Genomic DNA, 20,701 nt, shown 5'->3' on the forward strand with positions numbered 1-20,701 from the left:
CTTTAAGAGGAGGCTGGATGAACACCTTGCTGGGGTCATTTGACCCCAGTACTCTTTCCTGCAGTGGCAGGGGTCAGACTCGATAATCTACTCAGGTCCCTTCCGACCCTACAAACTATGAAACTATGAAAAGCAAAGTTCCCACTGTCCAAAAGATGAAGGACACAGCCTTGCTTAGCAAGAAATGTTTAACTTGTCAACACGTCTCCACTACTACTACAATCAACACCCCCACAACAAACCCATCAGAATGCACGATTCCTACACATGCCTTTCTCCAAATGTGACATATCTGTTTCAATGCACCAAATGCCCTTATGGCAACTATGTGGATCAAAATAAACAGCAATACATGCTAGAAAAAACTTTCACAGAAAAAATAAAAGAGCACACACCCCCACACTGCCCCTTAGGAGCATTTGTTACAGAACAACACTTCCTTGTTGGCCTCACTATCTTCATGCTCAAGGGAAATCTATCTAACACCTTTAGAAGGTGAACTTGGGAACAAAAATTCATAAGCTGGCTAGACACCAAGAACCGAAGACGTAACACTGATATTGGTTTTATGGTGCCTTACAACCTATCTGATTCCTGACCACTTTCCACCCATGAAAGGTGAGAATGAGCCTCCTTTTTGACAGGTCTTGATCTCCCAGTAATAAGTTTTTTTTCTTCTGCTAGTTATTTACCTGCACACCCATGGGAAATTCTCTCCCTTACCTTTTCCAACTATTTTTTTATTATGCTGTGCTGGCTTTTACTGTTCAGACCTGATAAACAATATCCTGTATTCAAAAACTTGTTTAACCCTAACCCAGCTATACAGTTGGTCCAATAACAGATGTCACCCTAAGAAATTATTGCCTCTCAAGAAAGAAAGATCTTTTTTAGTGATCAGATAAAATTCTCTTGAATCCAATAAAAAAAAAACCATGTAGCTGACTGGAGCATATATATGTAAGTATGCATTTAAAAAAAAAAAACATAAAAAGGCTAAGATATTGGAATGAGAAGTGAAGATGAAAGATTAGTCAAGGGGGGGAGAAAAAAACTATTAATATGACAGGTAGCTGGAGTGAAGTTGTAGTTATAATGGCTCAAGAAATATGCAACTGGCAATGATTTTTGTAAATGCATTTTTCCTCAGGTTGCCATAGGCCTCTGACCAGATAATAGCTAAGGAATAACACCTGCTGCACACACCAAAGCAGCAGCTTCCCTGCCCATTTGCAAGCTGTGCAGGCATATCTCTATATGCTTAAAGCAGCCAGCTTCTCATCAACATTACCAAAGTTAGTTACTAATAGTGCTGGAATCTTAGGGCCCTTCTACACATGCAGGTAAAGGCACAATGAGATCTAATGTGTGATCCACACAATTGCACCTCTTGCTATGCCACATATCCCCCATAAACTCCCATGGCTGGGAAACCAGCTGCTGAGAACTCTCAGAAGATGGGGCACCACATTTGCCCACAGTTGCTGTGGGGCATCCCCACAGCCAGGAGATTGCAGTAGGTGGTCTCCCAGCTGCAGGGGTGCATACCTTCTGGGAGTCCTGACAGCTGGGAGCTCCCAGCCTCAAGGGAAGGATATGGCTCCCCCTCAGCTAGGAGATCCAGGCTCCCAGACACAGGAGTCCTTGGTCATGTGTTCAGTTAGTGGCATGATAGACAGCTGCAACAAAAGTTGTAAAGTAACTTTGTAGTTTATTTGTCTTTTTATCTCCATTAATTGATTGTCTGGGTGACTGTTCATAGATTCATAGATGTTAGGGTCAGATCTATAAATCTATAGGAAAATAATAGCAACTATATATGAAAAAGTAAGGTATGTACCTTCACAACTTCCTCTCCGTCCACAATCTTCAGTTTTTCTAAGTTTTCCTCTAAGTGCTCTGGTTTCATGCGCCACTTCAAAAGACCCAGTAAACCCACTGAAATAAAAGACAAGATCCGCTCTTTTTTTTTTTTTTTTTTTTTTTAACAAAAGATATTTTTCAATAATGTAATAATCCTTTTCAAAAGCTTCAATGTAATTTAGAAATACATACCATTTTGAGTTACTTTTGTTGAACAAACAAGTGTTGAAATCAAAAAGGTATCTCGTGTGTTTACTGAGAGCCCTCCTACAATGCTAGAACTCCGGCTTAAGGTAGTTCCTTTATTCTCAATTTGTTGACGAGTTGAAGGTAAACTCAAATAAGTACTTGCATCTTCCATTTTCTTACTATCACCCTGAAAGTAACATATTAGTTATCATGTGTTTTTTGTTTTGCAGTACTCCATATACTTTACTATACGAGGAAAACAGAAAAGAAATATTCTTCTAGACTATAAAGCTCATGATTTCAGGATAAGGTAGGAGAAAAATGGGTAAAAAGTAAGACAATGCTGTTCAGCTTGATTTATTGTGGTCTCTGCACACCAAAAGCAAAACTGTCTAGTTGTACTGTTATTGTATGTTTGTGTACATGCACTTGTGTGTGTGCATACTCAACAGCACTGGAGAATTTTAAATGAGAGTTGGGAAAATGAGGAGATGTTGAAGAAATGTGGAAGTGGGCAATATTCAGAGTGGAATAAAGAGCTGACGTGAAGATATAAAGAAAAAAGGACAATTTGAGAATGACACCCAAATTATAGAAGATGTGGTGTTGCTGACCTGGTTACATCAAATGCAACTCAATAGCTGTGACACACCCCAGCTTTGGATGCCACTGAGGGCACCTCTGAAACACACTTCCAGAATGCTCTCACACTTCCAGGGGTACTTTTTAGTTCCAAACCCTTCTCTGCCATCTGCTGCTTGACCACTGAGAAGAAGAGGAGATGCCCCAAAAGTTACTTCCCTGACCTGTGGCACCTCAGCATGCCTGTTTACCTTGACCATGCCAGCTCTTATAAGAAATTCTGCCAGCTACAAGAAACATACCCTTGTATACCCTTCCTTGGCCTGTGTGGTCAAATGCTCCGAGATCACCGTTATCACTGACGATAATAAGCGAGTCAAAAAGGTAATAAAAGCTTTATTATAAAAACAAGAATCAGCATAAGAAATCAGTAACCACAGGTTGAAATACAAAGATTATGAATAAACAAGCAAAAGAAAAGATCAGAGCAATAATGTTGTCTTAGTCTGCATCTTCAATCTGAGAAGGCAGCTTCTATTCAGCTCAGCAGATTAGAAAGAAGCCCCTACCTCTGACCTTACATCAGGGTCTCCTGCAATTTCTTCTGCCAGCCTGCTTTACTCAGACTGCTAAACCCAGGAAAGCCAAAAACCAAACCCTGCATACAGGGCTTATGGCTTAAGGCTAAGTACAGACCGTCAAAAAGCTGGAGGCTTTAGTAGACTTAGAAACTGTGTAGATTGAACTAATATGCAGGTGAACAGACACATTCACTTTTGATTCATGTGCCTGCAGTGGCCCAGACCAGAAGCCAGGGGGCACAAGAACAGTCTCTCCCCTCCTGCTTATTTGGAGCAGACAGCATCATGGACCAAGGCTAGCCTACTCCTTTTGGGTGGTGGGAGTTGCCATCATAGAACCAGAAAAAAACAAATCATACACTAAAAGTCAAATACCTACTATAACATATGTTAATTTTATTCAAAAATATTTTGCTATGATTTGTGTTTATGTAGTATATATAGAGGGTATTGCATAATAACTCAAAAATAAATTCTTAGGCTTGTTTATTGTGGGGAGGTGTGTGTGTGGCTGTGGGGGGCACAGGGTATATTAGGGGGTTGTGCACATGTGGGGGGGTGGGGGGGCAGTGTGTGTGTGTGTGTGTGTGGTGGGGAGGAGGGACAGTGTGTGTGTGTGTGTGGGGGGGTGGGGGGGCAGAATGAGGGAGGGTGGGGAGCGGTATGGGGACCACCCACACTCCCCGCCATGGCACAGATGCAGCAGTCAGGTTCGCTCAAGGTGCTTGTGCCCAGCAGGGTGCAGCTCTGGCTGCACAGCAAGGGGTGCAGCCTCTGCCAGAGGATCTCTATCACCAGTGCTCCCTACATTCGCTGGACACAGGAGGGAAGCCCCAGGTGCTGGAGCTAGCTGCTTTCCCCCCAGGAAGGTGCCTGGAGCTTCCTTCCCATGCTGCGCAGCCCCAGTAGAGAAGGTAACCAGCTTCAGAGTACGGGGCTACCTTTCCATGCTGCGTAAGTGCAGGGGCTGCGCATGCGCAGCAGGGAACACTGGATACAGAATGGCTGGTGGAGGTTGTGCCCCATGCTACAATATGCAATACTGGCTGGAACCATTCTCTGCCAGGCATCTGCATCAGGCACAAGTGCCCCCGCCTGCTGGTACTGCCACTGCCTGCCGGGGCTGTGCACCATAGTGGAGGAGTGTGGGGGACACCCCCACCCTCCCTTCATACCCACATGCTTCCCACCTGAGCTCCACACTATTGTCACCCCGCTGGGCATGGGCTCTGCGCTGCAGCCAGCCCCCTCCATGCTCCCACCTAGCTCAAGCTCCACTGCTGTCACTTCCATACCTGTTGCCCAGAATGATCTGGAGGCAGGAAAGCAGATCAGGGCTCCAGGGGCTGCAGCAGCAGCAGCCCTACCCAGCAGCTGTGCGGTGGCCAGGCTGAGCCAGACCCGGCCCTTCTGCCCATTAGGATGGAAGCAAGGTGCAATAGGGTATGCTTGGGGGGCTGTGTACACATGGGCACCTCACTCCCACCCTCTTGGCAGAATGGCTGGATAGGGCATAATCTGTTGGTGGGCACCATGGGCCAAATGAAAGTGCATGACAGGCCATATTTTGTCCAGCCCTAGTCTGAATAGATAGGTGTTATTCTTACAGGCCCTTCTTTTAAAAATGTAAAACCACCATTATCTGGTAGGACCCAGGTTACATGCATCAGAACGCATCCACAAGGAAGATGAGTAAACAAACTCCTGTCAAATGCTAATTTTTAGCAATTAACTATTTTTCAGCCATTTAGGCTTTGAGCCTCTTCTAGGTGCCAAAGAAGGTCATTGGAAAGTTAGTACAGTATTGCGCAATCTTGGCTCTATTATAGCATATAAGAAATACATTTTATATTATAATTCATGCAGACAGAATAACAATAAAGCTAAATACAGCTTGGTGCTGCATAGAGACAGTACATGTCATACCAATAAAACAAACTGAAGAAAACATGTCTGACACCCCACAACCCTCCCCTTCTCCTCATCCCAAGACTACAGTGGAGTTCGGGACAAGCTGTACAACCTAGAAAATATAATCAGAAAGAGAGACTGAGACTTTTCATTGGAAGAATAGACAGGGTTAGAATAGATAAGTTAGTCACCAACATAGACAGAGTTTGATTTTTGACTGCAGATGCAATTGACTATAGGTATGCGGTAAGGGAAGAGAGTGGGAAGGTTATTCCTTTCATTTTGAAGATATTCCAGACAGTGATTTTTTAAGGTGCTGACAGAGATGTAGCTCCCCACTGTAACTCATGTCACTTCACAGAAAGCACCATGAGTTACAGCAACCCCCTTTCCCCAAGTCATTCCCTCCTCCTCCACTCCAACCGACCTTTGCTGTTGGCTCAAGGGAATGAGAGACTGAGCTCCACTTTGAAGCTGTGTTGTTGGAGGTGCCATGTGCTGGGTGAGGTGGATAGCGAGGGTCTTGCATGGGCTTTAGAAGGAACTGTATGTTTGCAGTCTCTCTCCCTAGCCCACTCCACCCATCTCCTCTCCCAGCTCCAGTACAGTTTGCATGGTGGGAGAAGGGGAAGGGAGAAGATGGAGCTCTGGGCTGGGGTTTGCCTGGTCTGTGCTAGAAGAGCAGGTGAACTGGAGCCTTGAGGGCATCATCCCAACCCTGATCAGACAAAAGTTAATGAAAGTGCTTTGCTTTGGAGCACCTTCATCTGAACCTTCACAAGGTTTAATTTGTTGTGTGATCAGGCACTTTTAAAGAGCTCTGCAGCCATACATTTCTGTCAGGGCAAAGCTGTAACCAGCTTTTAACAGGAGAATCATGGGACAAATGTCATTTGCCAGTGTCCTCAGAATACAGCAATTGCATGTTTGACCTTTTGCCAGACTCTGTAAATAGAAAAATAAAATTTACAATTTGCCTTTAGATAAAGTAAAATCATATTAGGAAGTTTCTTCACTAAATTTGTGCACTGTGGCATTAGCTAGCAAGGTAAGATGTTGTAAGAGATCATTTGTAATAAAACCCCACTTAAATTAGGACAAGTCAGAAATGGGGAATTATGGAAAATGATCATAAATTGACAATTAAGTCTGGATCTTAATACATGTACCAACATAGCCAAAGACCCCAAGTGAAATAAGACTACTGGAATAAATCATTTAAGCCCGACCAAGCTGTGGAGTCAAACAATTCAAGACTTCTTACATTAGTTGAAGATGGTGGGGTAGGAAAAGATTTTTAAAAAATCCGACATTACAGATCTTGGTAGGACAAATTTTTATTGCAAAATGAGTACAATGGTCATTTTCCTTTGAAAGAGTGGGGAGGGGGAACAACAACTTCAGTTAAAACGAACCAATATTTTCTTAGATTGTAAGGGGCTGGAAGGGACCTCTCAAGATCATTGGGTCCAGTCTCCTGACCCCAGCAAGGTGACCATCCACTCTCCTCTTGAAGATTTTCAGGGTAGGTGATTGCACCACCTCTGGAAGGAGTTTATTCCACAGTGTGGACATCCTAACTGTGAAGAAGTTTTTCCATTTTTTGCACCTAAATTGAATGCTATTTAAGGGATTCAGATTCAGGCCTTACCACAGGGGCAGAGTAAAAAGAGCAAGCAGGATATACTAATAAATGTATATAGTTCAAGAATTCTGAAGATCAAAGGCTTTTGGAAGATCAGAGACTTTAAGCACTGAGCATTCATTGTACCTTCAAAAAAATGTTGGCCTATGAAAATCAAGCCAGGTTCAACCCTTAGACACTAGCAAGGATATAATGCAGGCCCATGAAATTTTATCTGATCTGATTTTCTAGTGAACTTGGTTTCAAGAGACTTTCTATTATTTCATGAAGTTCTCAGAGTCTTACATCCCACGAAGAGGGATCCTTTTACTAGTGTCAAGTTCTAGAAAGCAGCTTGTATTTAAATTTAGTTGAGATTGTCATTCAAAAGCATTGAGTCATCCTATACTGGAACTGTAGAACATAAGCTGTACCAAAGCAAACAAAGGGAAAAACCACAAGAAAAAGTATCATCAAGAGATGCCAATGGACTAAAAGTGACAGATTTTGAAGCTGCAGCCTAGACACTGGCTAGAAAATGATATTTAGAGGTTTGCTTTTGGGAACTGGCTCGTAGGTAAAGTAGATATGTGTTAGAGCAATGGTCCAAGGGAATGGCAAGGGTTAATTAGTATCAAAAAGCCTATTTGTGACAAAGGTTTCCTTCAAAGCCCACTGTGTCTGAAGCCAGTAGACACGCAGGCTGGGAAATTGAAGACATGTACCACACTGTTCCATAACAGAGATAAGGGACTCTGCAACATTGGTGCCAGGTCACAGTTCCAAACTACAGAGCCTTTTCTGGCTTTGGTAAACAAACCAAATTAGGAGGACTGTTAAATAACCAAATTAAGATATGTGTGCATGTGATGGGTTTGTGAAACAAAGAAATATGCTGACAGAATGTGGATAGTATGATGACCACAGGGAGACCAATCAATGATGCCAGGGAATGAAGAGTCATCAGACAGGAGAAAGAATACAAAAACAAGGGATTTCAGAGTAGCAAAGGATCTGCAAGAGGAAAACCCAAGGTCACCATTAACAGAGGGTGCACCACCAGTCCATCTCACTCGCCCCATGGAGGAAGGATCCTCAGCTGCTGACATCTGATGTTCAAGAGAGAACCTCAGGGTGAAGTTTGTGTGCTGGCCAAATGTACCTTTCCTCTGTAGTAACAGTTCTAAGAGTGGTAGATATAGAATTGTTTGCATTATTCTTATTTGCTATCAGTGTGTCAGTGATAGATATGCGAGATAAAAATTGCCTGTTATCAAATGGAGAAGTCATGTTCGGTCTGATGGTTTTGGTACACGTGGAACAAGGTATCTGGGTCATAAATCCAGTCCCAACAGACATGTGCTGCCAACTTTCATGATTTTATGAGTTTTACAATATTGTTTCATGCAATTACATGACTCTAAACTTTCTTTTGAAACAATGCCTTTTAGACTGCTAGACTGTGGGGGGGAAAAATGTCAAAATATGGTCCAATGTTGTAAAAGATACATTAAAAGGCACCAAGAATAAAGAACCAAAAAAATATGCTCATAACCTTTAATGCATTTAAAATCTTAAATGCGCATGATTTTTAAGGCACTCATTTCTCAGGGGCTGAGTAATAAATTTCTAATTCATAAGGTTGTCAATGCTGTATTTAAATTCCAGAATCAGCAAGCATGTCAGAAATCATCCATCTACCTTCTATCACAGATAAAATGTGACAGTTGGATTTAGCATTTCTTAAAATATGCTCTTGCTGCACCAGAAATTATGGTTTTGATTCAGGAATCACTTAATGATATTTTATGCTCTGTATTATGCAGGCAGTCAAAACAAATAATTATCCTTTCTGGGCAACATATTTATCAATTTTAATAACAACTAAATTTAGACAAATATCTAAAATTCCATTATTCTTCATGGGACTTATACGTAATTTGATATGGTGTGTTCAGCCCTGGGTGTTAACTTTGCATGAAAATAATAGCAACATATTGACCAGAATATAGGCAGAACTAGCTAAAGTAAATGCTCGAGAAAATTCACAGGAAATGGATGACAAATTCCTAATCATCAGCATTGTGTATAGTTAACCTAAATTCAAGAATATCATTAATTCAACTGGGGAACAAAGAAGTCAGTTTCGTTATTTGTATCCAATAAAAACTGATCAATACTGTCAAGGTGCCCAGTATCATATGCCAGCAAGAAATACTTCATGCATGACACAGGCCAAGGATAAATTGCTGAAATTATCCAACAACTAATCCCAAGTAACTAAGATAAACACAAGCCTTTTACAGTTTTATTCACGTGAGGGTGGGGAGGGATGAAGAGAAACTAACTTTGAATGATCCTCCCCCCTCCCCTCCCACAATCACAATGACAGTTTAAGTCTGTTTACTGAGCTATTTCAATTTTCTCATGACAACAGAAGTTGGAAGCAGTAGGAAGAACCACCAGCCTATAATGATCTAAATTGATTCCCGCCTACTGACAACATCTGTCGTGCTACTGACTGGCCCTGGAAAAAGCTAATATCACGTTATTATTGCTCAGAGACAGTGATGTACGTCTTTTATGGGTGGTAGAGAGAAAAGGATAACAAAATATGGGATTTCATGGAAAACAACACAGTGAAGAAAGTATTCACGAGCAAATTAGAATTCTTCTGATATAAAAGCTGTCTTTACTATACCTTCAGGACTACCAAATCATGGGAGCCATCTTGCAGAGTTGTACCATCTTCCTTCATTAGCTTGACATAGGCCATTGCAAAATTCTTTTCACCTTTATCTTTAGCTGTAAAGCACACAATGATGTGTTTAATATATGATATATATCGAGCTAATCTTACCTGGTAACAAAGAGAGAAAAAGTCATACTTACACTCTTGAGATGACCTGTGTCTGAACATGAAGCGCAGATGTACTCTTTGCATATCTTCAATGGGAATTGCCACCTTGTATAAATCAGATCATAGTATAGTAAATAAAAATATATTTAAAAAAAAAATCAATGTTTCCTGTAATGCACGTCTGCATCTCTACATGAAGATATAGCATTATTTTAATTGCTGAGCATATTAAAAATACTCTCTGCAATTACTCCTACGTGCTGCCTTGCATACACAAGTCTAACAAAGCTGGGCCTAGGTCTGGCCACACTAGAAGACAATGTGCAATGTCTATATAATCATATGCTGCTAGTTTCTCAAATTAAAGCAACAGTCAAGTGTAGCAGAACATGAGGAATGTTACAGCCATCAGTTACAGTACTGGCAGATGTTCATGTGCTAAAAACAGGTGTACTGTACTCTGTTATTATTACTTTTAAACATTAATCAATCATCGTAAAATCCCCTTTAATGGTAATTATACCCATTTTAGAAACAGATAAACTGAGACAGGGATAAAAAAAAGTTTCCTTGAGACTGCAAAGCAAGTGTCAATCATGAATAGTACATAAAGGAGTCAAGACCACATCTTATTCACACTTTGCATTGTAATTTCTAAAAAAGTTGTATGAAATCTCGAAGTAAGAAATCAAATATTAGCAGCAATCCAAATTTTTTTTTTTTTTTTTTTTTTTTTTTATAATCAAGCATGTCACAAATATTTAAAGTTGTATCATGTTGATACCATCTGTTTTATTCCTCTACTAACAACGCCAGTGGGTTCTTTTATCAGACCTTACCAACTACATAAGAGTATTCAGCCTTACATAAAAGCAGCTTGGAATGCCAGCCTTCAAATGATGACTATTGTTAATTGCTCAGAACACAAAAATCTGATCAAAAGTTAATGCCAAAATTTAGAACTAAAACAACATGACTCAAAATACCAGACTGCCTTCAAGGCACATATACAATTGATCATGTCCAAGTTTTCTACCCCTCCTCTGCCCACTGCATCATAATTTAATTGCAGCCTAGTTAAATACAGATGGGCTACATTACATGAGTAATCTTCAATAATGCTGTCACAAAAAGCATTTTTACTGGAAAGCTTGTCATGCAACCTTGAGCTGTGTTTTGTAATTACCACTTTCAGAAACTTCCATTAGATATTAAACACAAATTGCACAGTTGCCTTTCATTTCATCCCTGACAAAAGCTATCCAAGACAATAAAAAATAATAAAAGTTTATGGGAGATTTCTGTTGTTTCTAATCATGCAAGCTCCCTCACTTCCACTGTTTTAAAACAGTACAAGGTAATATTTCATTTTCAATGAGGCATGTTAAGAACATAAGGTAAACTAAAATGGTCTCATTTGTTTTGCTACAAGAAATTCCAACATAATTTTTAGGCCAAAACTTTAAGCATCACTAATCACATATCCCTAACTGATAGCTTATATATGACTGATGGTACATGCATTTATCTGTATTCAAGACCCAAAACTATTTGTTACCAAAAATGTGATCTACACTGCAATACCTTCCTTCTAAACAACATAGGAACTGACAATTGAAACAGAAAATGTCAGTGAAATATGCTTGCCATACCTTTAGTGTTTCCATCCAGCGTGGCTGTTTGACCTGATAGTAGAGAACTGATCTGTATTCACTCACAGCTTTGTCCCCTGCTCCCAAACAAATTGCATTCTAAAAAAAGGGGAGAAAAATAAAAAAGATCACAGCTTATCTTGGTTTTTCATTATTTGCAGAAATTTCTGCAAAAGGAGTAAAAAAGCAGAACTCTCCTATATAAGAACACTTTAATTGATACATATCATTTTAAAAATAATATATTTGCAAAACTGATGCAAGCAACCAGAAGCAACAACTGCTTTGACACCATTATTGTTACGAACATTCTAAAAATCTTCAAAAAAGACATAGCATCAACCTTTTTTTCTTTTTCTTAGCCATATGTGGCTATCTGTGATACAGTCAGTCTAAGGTCTAGCTAGAGGGTGACTACCCATCCCTAACTGGGTGGGAAAGTCCTAGAATGGGAACATGAACTGGGTGCAGATGTGGACTGCCCGCTGTGGGCTCCAGGCTCCCTGTGCTGCTGCCCTCCCCTGGGAGTCCCATGCTGGCAGCGCACCCTGTGCCCACCTGACAGCAGTGGAGGCAATGGTGGTATGGAGTTGTGCCCCCTGCTGCTGCTGGGTGGGCAGGGGGCACGCAGCCAGTATGGGGCTCCTGAGGGAAGGGCAACAGGGCCTGGATCCCTGAGCCTGAATCTGCCCCTGCTCCACTTGGCTCTGCCCTGGCCGTGCTGGCAGCAGGCGGAAGGGAGGGGGAGAGACAGGCATGAGTCCCGCCTTTCCATTTTGAAAAGGTGGTCACTCTACATCTAGCAGAGTCACTTATTACTCAGTTCCACCTGAGATCTGGCAGTTGTATAAATGCTTCAGTAGAAATAATGTATGGCACTATTTTATATTTTGCTTCAAGGACACTTTTAAAAAGGAAACATTAATAATGAGAACATAAACTGTGGATGAGACTAGAAAAGGCATACCCAAAAAATAAAGACAATACCTGCATGGCCTTGAAGCAAAGGCCATGCTTCTGCCCAAGCCCTCTAACAGCAGGAGATGTTACTGTATTTAATAGTCAGTGAACCACTCAGCAACTAGCACCATATGGGAGCTGTGTGGTAGGAGGGCAGTAACAGTGTTTGTTTGTATATTCAATTTTACCTTGAAAAGTCAGAGGAGTACTTGCATCTGCGCAGCTACACAAAAATTTTACAAGATAAAACCAAGCAAAAATGCCAGATCCTACACTTTCCTGGTATTTCACAGATTTCTTTTCAAAGAAAGTGGCAGCCTCCAAAAGAAATGTCTGGACATGGTTCCTGCAAATTACTTTATTTAATTTTGAATAAGTTATCAGGGAACTCAGCAACCACAGGAAGAGCCAGAATTCCAGTGTCTCAAGCTCCCTGCCCTAGCTATTAAAAATAAATAAATCTAGTCTCTCTGTAAATGTGAGGTCTAGGTCTAATTAGGATCAGCTGTGTCTGGTAACTTCAACTCAGCCCACCTGAGACTCCAACATCCCTACTGAAATTTAACTCAGTGAATCCCAATCCACTCTCCAGCTCACAGACAGCTTCAATATAGGGGGTTCATATTTGCAGGAAGGTTCTGCCCAAGCAACATATCCATGCACATTGTGCTTAACTTACTAATTTGGCAAGCTCCATTTCTCAACAGCTGTGTGCAATAGCGTACCAGTGGGGTGGGTGGGAGGGGGCTGGGAGGGATGCCGGTCGGGCCTAGAGTCTGTGACACCTTCTGCGTTTGCATTTGTTTACCTGTTATGGCTGTAAATTCCAGCCACTGCCCCCTCCCCCTCCCCCTCCCCCAGGGTCCAATGTGTTGCGGTGTCAATTTCCCCATGGAAATGCTGTGGGGTGGGAGACGGGGCTCCACACCCTGCTCGGATTGTGCCCGGTGGGGGCGGGGGGGGGCCCACAAATGCAGGCATTGGCCCCCAGGTGCTGGAGACCTATGGCATGCCACTGGCTGCGTTCCAAAATGTAATGTGCTCTGCATGACACCTGAGTAGGCAGAATCCCATCCCACTTACAAAGGGCACCCCTACCCCTACCTCAGGATTCCCCTCCATTTGGCTGTAGTCAGTTCTCTCAGGATCTGGGTGCTAGTGTGTAGCTCTCTTTTCCCTCCACCCCAGCCTGAACACTGGAAATGAAGCAGTTGCTTTAGCAAGCCAAACCTTAGTTAAGCCATTCCAGCAGGCTCATCTCCATCTAATGAGGGTAGGTTTTTTTCAGCAGTATCTGTCATAGTGCATAGCAAGAAATAAAAAAATCCTGCCTTATTCTGTTTATAGTCTAATTAAGATTGTTGAGTACAGGCAGGGAAAAGAGATACCAGAAGAATTTCTTTCTACTCTGAACCTGTTTTCTGCAACTGTTACTAATATGCAACTCTCCAGGCCTCAATTTTTTTAATGATTGATGTTATTAAATCTAAGCACAATAGTTTATTTTAAATCTATTATCTCTTTCTATAAATATATTTAGCACCTTCTTACATTTCTAGCTTTAACATTCTTCCCAAATTAATTCTTTATTTTGATTCCTATTTTAATCTGATCATCCTTTCTTAGTCCCACTCATTGTATATGTTTCTAAAAATTGCTTGTTTGGTGACTGTGTATCTAGTATTTTAAACATTTGCCTTTTCAACACTTTGATAACAATTATCTTCTTACACGTTCCAAATCATTTCCAATTTTAGCAATCATTCCTGCCTCTTTATATGGTAAGAGTTCAGATCCATCCCAATTTCTGATCAAGGCTCATTTCTGGGGCTTGCAAGAATTCAAGTTAGAGGCTGAGGCTTATTAGTAAGAGGACTAGAAGCAATAGTCTCAACCAGCAGCAGAGGAAATTTGGGTTGGAGATTAGAAAGAAGTTTCCCACTGTTAAAGTGGCTAAGCACTGGAACAGGCTACCAAGGGAAACTGTGGAATCTCCAGCTTTAGAAATTTTTAAGGGGAGTTTAAACAGACATTTGACACTGCCAATTCAGTCAAGGGTGATCCTACCTGGAGTAGGGGGCTAGACTAAATAACCTCCTGAGATTCCTTCCAGCCCTACTTTTCTATGATATTGATATAAAAGATATAGAATCAGACTGATAAATATAGTTGTTTGGGGTAATAAGAAACCTAGGCTAAAAAATTCCATCCTGCCATGACCTTGGCAAAAAAAGTGGGAATTGATACTTCCAAATGTAACATTGCTATCAGGTTGGCTAACTTAGAAATTCAGTATATTGAATGACATCAATTCACATTACACACCAAGTAAACACAAAGCAAGTATACCATTCAACCATTAGACTTATGTTGAACAATTAATATATTGTCATGGCTAAAGAAATCTTCCAGGCCAAATTCAGTATACATTCATCCCTCTGAGAGCAATAATGGAAACATGGAATAACACTAAGCAAATAAGCTGATACTCACTATCTTTAACACTTGTATATAATAGCATTTAACTTACTGCTAATACGTTTATTTTAATTTAATTTACTTCTAATAAATAATTAAAAATTAAATTAGTAGCTGGAAACATATTAGCATCATAAAACATGGACAATTATTAAAAAAGATATTCAGATCTTCTGAACAAATGCAACACACCATGCAAGATTAAAGTACTTTTCAATAAACCCTCAAGGAAAGGCAAACCCCAGAAGAAAATTTACAGAATTTGAGAAAACATTGATTACACCTATGAAACACACAAGCCTACTGTCTATGCTACCTAAAACAATTTTGAATTCCCATATAAAAGGAAAAAAAGCATTGTTTCTGACAAAATGGAGTTTTAGACCATATTTGCATGGCAAGAAAATAAAATTGCTTTTTAAATTTTATCAGTGGTGTCTCACCCCACTTAAAATTAAATACATCTATGTTATAGGCAGGGGCAGATCCCAGATTTGGCAAAGGAGTGGTTTGACCCCGTGCTCCCAGACTCCTCCCCCATCATCCTCACCCATCAGTGTGGGCAGACGGTGCTGTTGGAGCTTCTGGGGATAATCCCCACCCCTCTCCCCCTCTATGCTCAAGAGGCATGTCCTTTCCCCTTCCCTCTCTCACTAACCTGCCATTGTTGTTTCTCCTATTGTCCCAGAGGCAGGAGAATTTTCAGAACTACTCCTGCCTGCTCCAAAGCTGCTAAATACACTTGTGCTATTATTCGCAGCAAATGTCCTTTTCTTGTTTTTGCAGAAGTATATGTACTGTCAAAATTTTCATTTAAAACTAGTTTGATACGCAAACTGTCATAACATTTCTCTTTAAAGAATGAAATTATGTCTGAAATAATTCAATGAAAATTAATTGATACTACCAATTCCACAATGAAGATATTCATTTTGATGGTTTTTATATCTTATATTATTTCTAACTATTATTTTGTTATATCAGTAAACTAGATGAAACAGAATTCAGTCATCTTCCCATTAATTATTATTTGCTTTCAAGATATAAATAATCAGATTGGTATTTTTGGGTGATCACTGGGGGATAACGAGAAGGGGGTTCCCAGTAAGGAGAGTGGAAATATAGCAGGGATGAGCAATTATTTGGGCCCAAGGGCCGCATAGGCTATAGGGACAGACATTCAAAAATTAATTCAATCTTTGTAGGTTAGTCTAACCTAGTTAGGCTGAACTGGTTTGTAACTTACTGACATTCCAGACATGCAGGCACATGCCTGTAGTGGCTCAGGCTAGAAGCTGAGGGGTGCTAGAGCAGCCCTCCCATCCCTTCTGCAGTACTGAGCTGATGGGGGAGGGGGAGTGGCCAGACCCCAGCAGAATGCTTTGATTAGCCCAGAATGGAATTGATAACAGTGTTTATCACCCCTAACTAAGTGTGTAACACCCCAGTAAAAAAACAACAGAGGGACATTATCAGCTATCTGTTGATTCTGCCTGTTGATTCAGCATGGACCATAGCCAGCATGTGGGCTAGATACCTCCTCAGCAAGGTAGAGGGGAGGAGGGGAATTCCTACTTAGCAGGGAGTGGTGAAGGGGGGGAAACAGCCTAAACTCTGTCCTGGAACTGCAGCCAGGGAGCAAAAGGGAGGGGCCAGCCCTGCAGTGGAGCAGAGAGCCCCCCAGCCCAGACAGCATGCCAGGGAGCTGGGGGTGTCTAGTTTATCTTAAACCAGCAAGGGGTCTGGGACAGACATTGCATAAACCAGTTTGACCTAAATCTTTTAAGTCTGATACTACATTCAACCAGGTTTATTTCAAACTGGTTTCAGCCATTTTCAAACTGGTTTATGTACACTGAACATCTGTTCAGTTACAGGTTTAGACCAGTTTCTGATCACTTAAACCAGTTTATGTATGTCTGTCCCTAGCCTTAGGGAGTTTGGTGAGCTGTTGCAGGCCAGGTTAGTACCCCGACCCTGCCTACAACAGCATGCCAAAACTCCTTAAGTGGTTCTGCTCCCCATTCATCCGGGCAACTGGGAGGCATGCAGGGAGGGGCATCAGGACCGGGGTGAGCGGGTGGGTAGGGCCAGGGCTGAGATCTCAAAACTGGGGCTGGGACACATGAAGATTAGCTGGGACCTTTGCAGACAGAGTGCGCAGACAGGCACATTGGATGAGGATGGGGGCGGGATGGGATGGGGCTGCAGGGAGTCGCATCCAGGGCTGGGTCTAGGATCTTGGGGAAGTAGCAGCCCGGGGCTGGGGCCTGAGGCAGAGCCATGATCTGCTCCCCACATACCCCTGCCTTGTAAGCCCACGCCTCTTACACAGCCATGTAGGCTCATTATAAAATGTTAAAAATTCAATCTCTCTTATAAACACAACAATTATGTTACTCTTCCAGAAATCCCCATGAGGAAGTCCCTGGAGTGAAAGGGGAACCATCTCAGTAACAACAGCTCATCTGGTTATTTACTAGTCAGAACTAAAAACGTCAGTTAGTATTTTTCCCAATTCTGTGTGTTGTATGGGATTATGCAAATTAATAACAGAAATTTATTTAATACATATCAGTTCTAGCATCATAAGGGGAAAAAAAAACCAAATCAATAGAAGTGAGGGAGCTCCAGGTTAAGACGTATGAGATTCCAGTCAAGTCTGAGGCTTACTTTTAAATGTACATTACACAAGTACATGAATACCAGAGATGGGAACACAGAAAAACTTACTGGCATCACTTTTCCGTCTTCATCACAGACACTCATGATCACTTCCACATTTCTCTGTGTTGTTTTATTGTACTTATCAAAATCTCCATATAACAATGTAATGTAAATGTCATTTCTTATATCCCCTATAACAGAAATGCTAATATTATCACTCAGAATAAAACACTACAAAAATTAGAGGGGGGAAAAAACAAGCTTCACTAAATGTAGATAATAATTGTTATTGCATACTTATCTTACTGTACTGAACTGTATTTAAAAAGTTAATTTCAGATAAAATTAATTGAAATTTTCCGTTTACTATTTCCATCTGCTCAGATTTTGTGGTGTTATGTGGACCTGGCCAAATACATTTCCTAAAAATGAACTCCTCTAATTCTCATCCTGTAGTGACACCTTATGGTGAGGTAAAGATCAGATATTCTTGGTGAATTTGCTAAACAAGTTTCTGGGTTTTTTCACCTCCCACAATAGACACAGAATGCTAAGATTTAGGCATTTTACCCTCTTCTTTTCCTCAGGTGAATTAATGAGATGTTACCAAAACCATAATGTCAAAGGCCAAGTGGAAAACTCTGAAGGTAGCCTTTAAAACATTCATTTTAAACACCAGGAATCTGACTGTAAATCTATGTTCAATGTAGAGTGACTTCACATGTAGAAAATGGCTCAAAACTACTATAAAAGTAAAATAATTATCAATTCAAGTTTAAAAGTAAATCCTCATTAACACAGTGGCCAAGAGAACAGTTCAAGAGAAACCTATTGCTTCGCCTTGATTTAAGGCTAAAACATTAAAATAATTATACTTTATATTTTCTAAATATTTTTATTTAATGGTCTCAGGTAAATGCCTAACCCTGAGAATAAATATGCATCTCCAAGTCAATTATAAATGAGCTTCAAACCTTACACTGATACATTTTCTCCTTGACTTCAGCATCAATAACAATAACTACATGAAAAAAAAATCTATTTCTATAATCTAATTATTGAAAACACTTATTAAAGTAAAACAGAATATCAACTCCTACCTGGCATTATTATTTCAGGAAATCCCAGCTTTCTAGCAACAACTGTAGTCCTGTCAACAAGATGAGGATAGTCTTTCCTAATCTGACTCATGTCTCCAACAAGCATTTTCACAGTTACCCACAGACCTTTAGAAAAATGTAGTGCAAGACTGTATAAGTTACTTATTTTGGATTTTCTTTGACATAAGCACCTTTGCCCTTCATTCTAGAGAACTTTTCTCACCTTCCCCATTTTCCCAAGCCAAAACAGATGCCATAAACCACAAATGATAAAACTAATTCCCACACAAAGACTTCAACACAGTCAGCTTCACAGGGCATCTAGCAAAACAAACAACTTAAGTGTGGATACTAATTTAAAACCCAGAGATTTTTTTCACTTGCACCTGCAGTGTCTACTTTACCTTGCCCACCACTGTCTCCTTTTGATGCTGTTGCCTTGCTTAGGAGAGTGTGTAAAAAGTCACTCTCTGCCACCACCCTAAGGGGAAAAAAGAAAAAAAAGAAATAAAATGCACCAAATTGGTTACTGATGACTGCTGAACAGACTAAATTCATTTTTTCAAATAGCCAAATGACCTCAATTCTCTACCTATACTTTTAAGAATCACACAAACTTCAAGTCACCCTAAAATACCATTTCATATTTAAAACTAAAAAAATTAGATTTGTCTGGTGAGTCAGACAGTTAAGTACTATATTTTCTTTCATATAACCGTGCCCCCCCCCCCCAATAAGACATGTACTTTGTTTTGAGAAATCAGAATAAGAATAACATTTTTTTCTAGTGACCAAATGCTGACTGCAGGAAATCACAACCACAGCAACTGTGGCTGTTAGAGGCTTAGTGCTGTAGCTTTGATCCTGATGGGTAAATTGTGTCCTTTCTCCACCCAAGGCTGGCAGAGTGAGAAACATGGCAACTATCTTGCAGCCCTATCTCCCTGCTACTATGCCCACATGAAAAATCAACTTCTGCACTTAAGAAATACACTCCAATTTTGGAGGTCAGATTTTTCAAAGAAAAGTGCATGTGGTATGCAAGTATATAGTATTACACAGCAATGTAGTTTGAAACATGTTGACTGAATTTATTCATATAAAACTAAATGGATTTAGCTCTGTAGTGGCAAAACTATACCAGTTTTGATGAGACAAAAATGGAAGCTTTTCCAGTTTTGTTCTTAGTCAGTGTCACTCCATGAGGTTCTGAAACTGTTTGTAGAGCTATTGGCCACCACCTATGCTCTGGTCCTCCAGAAATGAACAAGAATCTAAAACCCTATCACAGTGCTGGCTCAACATTTTCCTGAGTGTTAAAAGGAAATTCTAACACCCAGGCAAGTTATTTGTACTCAGAATCAGCTGAAAGCAGTACCTAAATTTGCAGTCACCTAAGAGAAGCAAAGCCTTCCTGGAGAACTCTGAGGGTTCCTACTTCAAGGTACAGATGTACCTTGCTAAAAAATCATATGATTTTGATTCTATAAGTAATCTTAATGTATTCAGCTAGTGCTTATTCCAATATAGCTTTCTTTGTCAGAAGCCAAGGATGCACACTTAATTACTCTACTGTTCAGCTCAGGAATGCTTTTTCTTACATGATTTATCAATTGGTGGCAAGGGCTCAGGCGATGATGGAGTGCCCTCACAACCAAATAGCAGTAAGGGACAGGGCTGTATGACAGACAGCCCTAGCACAATCAGTGATGACTGATCATGCAGCCACCAGAGCCCCTTAGCCAGAGTGGGGGTGGGAAGGAACCGTGATCAACCTGCAAAAATGGTGGCCAGCCCATTTTTAATCTCCACGTGAAATCAGCCGGCCACTTCCTCAAGTTGGGTAGACCCCTACTCATGGACCTATTGTTTAGAATGGGTTTGTGTTCAGAACGCTCTAGTTCTGTTACATAATTCACAGCGTTAGATGACTGGCAGTGAATATAGCAATATGAAAATAGGTAACCAAATATCCCTTTTGTATATATGTATCAGCTCAATTTTGCAACAAAGTAGTCCTTGTATACTACTAACATGTGCAGCCAGGTCTTCATAAAGTTACCTTTTTTTCTTTTTAGTACTTTGGATTACTAATGCTAATTATTAATTTGTATACTTTAAAATCATGTTACCTGCCTGAGTTCTGCAATATCCCTTCAAGAGAATTTAAAAAGGACTTTTTTGCATTATAAAAGTAAAATATATTTATAACTGTCTTACGGATGAAAGGGAAT

The 20,701-nt window shown here is 40.5% G+C and overlaps 1 protein-coding gene across 1 annotated transcript in view; it reads right to left on the minus strand.

Moving 5' to 3' along the window:
* The window catches only part of DOCK2 (dedicator of cytokinesis 2), a 519,632-nt gene that overhangs the window by 447,275 nt on the left and 51,656 nt on the right, over positions 1-20,701 (minus strand). Inside the window, exons 11-19 of the mRNA XM_019534715.1 lie at positions 20,688-20,697; positions 18,872-18,948; positions 18,468-18,593; positions 17,434-17,558; positions 11,263-11,361; positions 9,643-9,715; positions 9,452-9,555; positions 2,056-2,239; positions 1,841-1,938 (exon numbers count right to left, since the gene is read on the minus strand). Of these exons, the coding sequence (XP_019390260.1) occupies positions 1,841-1,938; positions 2,056-2,239; positions 9,452-9,555; positions 9,643-9,715; positions 11,263-11,361; positions 17,434-17,558; positions 18,468-18,593; positions 18,872-18,948; positions 20,688-20,697 (896 nt within the window). The remainder of the gene's footprint in view (positions 1-1,840; positions 1,939-2,055; positions 2,240-9,451; positions 9,556-9,642; positions 9,716-11,262; positions 11,362-17,433; positions 17,559-18,467; positions 18,594-18,871; positions 18,949-20,687; positions 20,698-20,701) is intronic.

The sequence above is a fragment of the Crocodylus porosus genome, unplaced genomic scaffold, assembly GCF_001723895.1.
Source record: "Crocodylus porosus isolate Cpor-Errol unplaced genomic scaffold, CroPor_comp1, whole genome shotgun sequence".
NCBI classification, from domain to species: Eukaryota; Metazoa; Chordata; order Crocodylia; family Crocodylidae; genus Crocodylus; species Crocodylus porosus.